This window comes from Suricata suricatta, chromosome 3 (genome assembly GCF_006229205.1).
Source record: "Suricata suricatta isolate VVHF042 chromosome 3, meerkat_22Aug2017_6uvM2_HiC, whole genome shotgun sequence".
Lineage (NCBI taxonomy): Eukaryota > Metazoa > Chordata > Mammalia > Carnivora > Herpestidae > Suricata > Suricata suricatta.
In genome coordinates this window covers 18,504,417-18,508,759 of record NC_043702.1, presented here as the reverse complement: position 1 = coordinate 18,508,759, position 4,343 = coordinate 18,504,417, and the positions used below count along the sequence as shown (strand labels likewise).

General features: G+C 46.4%; 1 protein-coding gene across 1 annotated transcript in view; it reads right to left on the bottom strand.

Moving 5' to 3' along the window:
• Positions 1-2,021, bottom strand: part of LOC115286939 (C-X-C chemokine receptor type 2-like) — a 17,276-nt gene extending 15,255 nt beyond the window's left edge. Inside the window, exons 1-3 of the mRNA XM_029933274.1 lie at positions 1,944-2,021; positions 1,454-1,554; positions 6-776 (exon numbers count right to left, since the gene is read on the bottom strand). Coding sequence (XP_029789134.1) covers positions 6-776; positions 1,454-1,489 — 807 coding nt within the window. The 5' untranslated portion in view covers positions 1,490-1,554; positions 1,944-2,021. The remainder of the gene's footprint in view (positions 1-5; positions 777-1,453; positions 1,555-1,943) is intronic.
• Between the last annotated feature and the right edge of the window lie 2,322 nt (positions 2,022-4,343).

Here is a 4,343-nt window from a genome sequence, read left to right as displayed (position 1 = left end):
AGCACAACAGCAAAGATGACCCTCATGGCCCGGTGTTTCTGCCCCATGTGGGCCTCAAACAGTGTGCGCAGGGTGAGTCCATAGCAAAACAGCATGACCATCAAGGGCAGAAGGAAGCCAAAAGTCTGGGGAACGACTCTCATCACCATCCGCCATTTTGTTGTATTGGCACCCATGTCTTCATAGCAGACTGGGCTGGAGTAGGGGGGCTTGATGGCCTCGAGGAAGATGAAGATGGGCAGGGACACGATCAGAGACAGGGCCCAGATGCCTAAGCATATGAACTTGACCCAGTGTCGCTTCCGGGTCAGGGTACGTGTGGCATGGACAATGGCCAAGTATCGGTCCACACTGATGCAAGCCAGTAGTAAAATACCACTGTAGAAGTTGACTTCCTTCAGAAAAGAGACCACCTTGCACAGGGGTGTGCCAAAGATCCAGCCCTTTGCTTTGGAGGCAGCCCAGATCGGCAAGGTCAGGGCAAAGAGCAAGTCAGCTATGGCCAGGTTCAGCAGGTAGACATCAGTGACAGAGCGGCTGACTTGACTGTATAAGACAACCAGTATCACTAAGGAGTTTCCCAGCAGGCTCAGTATGAAGACCAGGGCATAGATGACCACCACAGTATACTTGTTGAGTGTTTCAATGTCTGTCCTACAGGGGCTATATTCTTCTGTGGGTGGTGTGCCACTGATATTTCCAAACTCATCATCCATTAACTCCAGCCAATCAGTATTATTCCAAACATCTTCCATGAAGACAATCATGGAATCTTTCTAGTTGAAAGATTAGAAAGAAAGAAGCATGATTTAGTAACTCAAATTAAAATCATTCATCAAGGATAAGAAATCAGTTACTGAAATATCTTTTGCTTCTCTGTTGGTTTGACAACAGGAGGTCCCTTTCTTTGTCTCTGTTTTGCACTTGTTTAGAGGTCAGTTTCACAGAATCACCATCTGAGAGAAGTCCCCATCTTGTTCCCTCATAGCACCTTCTAAATATCCACAGAACCATCAGCAGTTTTTAGTGATTTTCTTAAATTGAAAACATTTTGCTGAAGCAAATCATACCAGAAGACCAACGTGTAAAACCAATCAAAAGTCATCTTCTGGGGGATACTTGGGGGGCTCAGTTGGTTAAGTGTCTGACTTCAGCTCAGGTCATGATCTCTTGGTTTGTGAGTTTGAGCCCCACATCAGACTCTGAGCTGTCTGCTTCAGATTCCGTGTCTCCCTCTCTCTCTGCCCCTCCCTCACTCATGCTGTCTCTTTCACTCTTTCAAGAATAAATAAACATTTAAAAATGTATTTTTAAAGTCATCTGCTGGGAGGAAGGAGGTGCTGCTCCATCTCTATCCAGACAGCTGCTAAGGCAGCTCCCCCAAAACTGCCTGGCTCTCCAGAAAGCAGTCTGGAAACCTTCGGAAAATTACCAAGACTAGAAATAAGAATACCTGGTATCCAGTCTTCATTCCATCCTGATTTATCATTAATAAGCTATGTGACCTTGAGTGGGTCAGCTCATCTTTATAGATTTCAGTTTTGTCATCTGCAACTTGAAGTAGACAGAGTATTTAACCCCTGAGCTGCTTCCAAGCCTGAGGTTCCAGAAATCCATTGAGATCTACACATCTTAGGATGTTCTCTCCTTGCCAATACTTCATTTTTTACAGAAGACAACATTTTAGGGCAAAGCAAGCCTCTTCCCCCACCCTCCAAAAATGGCGAGGCATGAAAGGAGGACGTGACAAGATTGTGGCCTGCTTGTTACCAACTACAGCCACGTATGAGGTCAGAATTGAATCCATAGTCACAAGGGAGGAGGCAAGAAGCCAAGTGAGCAGAAATCGTCAGGGCCCACAGAAATGGATGCATTTTGTAAAACACAGCCAAACCAAATCCCCCTCCCCAAAGAAAGTCCTGGCAATAGAGGTTGCTTCCTACCTGAGGCACTGGCAAGGTGTGTCCAACTGTAAGAGCCTGGAGCTCAGAGATCAGAGTGACTTAACAATTAGAGGAAACTTGATGAATAAAGGGAAATAGGCAAGGCTCTTCAGATCACACCTCTCTCTGAGCCCTGCCCATGTCCATATTTGGAGAATAGATGAAGCCAAGGGATCACAGGGCATTAGAGACTCCCAGGACCCATATGTCCAAGCAGGGATACCAGACATGAAGATGGAGTCAAGGGTCCACTATCTGAATTCTCCACATGGATGACTTTTTATTTTCTTCCTTTTCTGGCATTTGTTTCCATTTGTGTATCCCTTAAATTCCCTAGTAGACCACCTCTGAAAGCTTCCAACTCTCGTGGACATGAATAAAGGGGAGAGGATTTTACTTTTGACAGAGACTTCAGGACTTCACTGTACATGAGCCTTGTAGGAGCCCCCAACTTAGGAGGTACGGGGCAGGGGCAATCAGGTGGGAAGGAGGTGAGGGCTGTACTTCGGCTGTGTCTGGACAACAAGCACACAATTATTACTTCTCTTGGGGAGGCCTGGGGGCTGGTGGAGACGTTGCGACGATCAGAGGGAGAACTAAGTCCCCAGTTCACCACACAACCACTGTCTACAAGTGGTTCATTAGAATGGCCTGAGGCCGGGGCAGGGGAGGGGCACTCTTGCAGTCTGGCCGGACAATAGGGAGACCATTGGAACTGGGACAATCCAAGTACGAAGGGGTTGGAGTCAATGTCATCTTGCTTCCCTCCCAGAATGAAGGGTGACTTCTGGCCACCTGCCTCAGCTGCTCCCAGCAGCTAAGGTCTGTCCCCTGGTTTCATTCCTCCGGTCCTATAGCCACTCCTCTGATACAACATGGACCCTACTGTATTATAAAGATGGGTTTACAAGGTGGCCTTCCCCACTAGGCTGTGAGCTCCTAGAGAATAAAGACCCTCTCTGATGCATCTTCCGATCCTCTGCCAGGGAACAAAGTAGGTGCTTAATTGATGGTTGTAGAAAAAATGACAGTAGACATACTTCCTATGATTCATGGATCAGATCACCACCATGATTCAGAGCGTCTATTGCTTTTGGCCACACAGTCATATATAAGGTGTGCCTGAAAGCTTCACTTCCACACAGCCAGGCTGGTCTGTCTGGGATTGTTCTTTCCACATCATCCTTTATTTTTAACAGCACCAATCTGTTCAAGTATAAAATCCCTGGGGCCACCCATGCTTTGCTTTCACTGATGCCCTACTATTCTGATCTGAGGCCTAGATCAGAAAGCATTGGAAGATGGAGTAGTCCCTGAAGGGAACAGACATTCGCTATTAATCATTAGGGAAAAAGTAATCCTGGGGCAGAAAACAACAGTGACTGGTAACACAGGAGAGAACAGACTGTCTGGGGCCTGTCTGCAAACCGCCCACACATACTCTAGTGCCAACTGAGGCCAGGGGGGAAGAGAGTGTTCGCCACAAGGGGGCAACAGTCATGGGATGGGGAAGTCCTTGCAAGGGACCCAGTGAGAAAGACCAGGGCAGAAGCAGCCCTAGCAAATATCTGTTTTAAGTTCCGCTTTGTATAAAACTTCCTTCTGTTTTTCTTAGCCCCTCAGTCCAGTCAGTACAACATGCCCATCTAATCCAACAAATGACTGAGGAAGGAGGGGAAGGGTCTGATCCACCCTCAAGCCCAAGGAGCAAATGAGAAGCAGTCCTGTGGATGATTCTAGGGGTAGCAACACTGATAGCTTAGGTCTCCAGGGGGAAGCTAATCTGAAGGACAAGAGTTAAACATCCAGATGGCCAACAGAGCCATGAAAAGATGCTCAATGTCACTCATCATCAGGGAAATACAAATCAAAACCACACTGAGATACCACCTCACACTGGTCAGAATGGCTAAAATTAACAACTTGAAACAACAGATGCTGAGGCGGTGGAGAAATGGAAACCCTCTTATACTGTCAATGGGAATGCAAACTGGTGTAGCTGCTCTAGAAAATAGTATGGAGGTTCCCCAAAAAATTAAAACTAGAACTACCCTATGACCCAGCAATAGCACTACTGGGAACTTATCCAAAGGGTACAGGAGTGCTGATCCATAGGGGTGCATGTACCCCAATGTTTATAGCAGCACTTTCAACAATAGCCAAGTCATGGAAAGAGCCCAAATGTCCATCAACTGACGAATGGATAAAGAAGATGAAGTGTATATATATAACTTGGCAATGAGAAAGAATGAAATCCTGCCATTTGCAGCAACGTGGATGGCACTGGCAGATATTATGCTGAGTGAAATAAGTCAGGCAGACAAAGACAGAGATCATATGTTTTCACTCATATGTGAAATTTAAGAAATTTAGCGGAAGACCATGGAGGAAGAGAAGGGG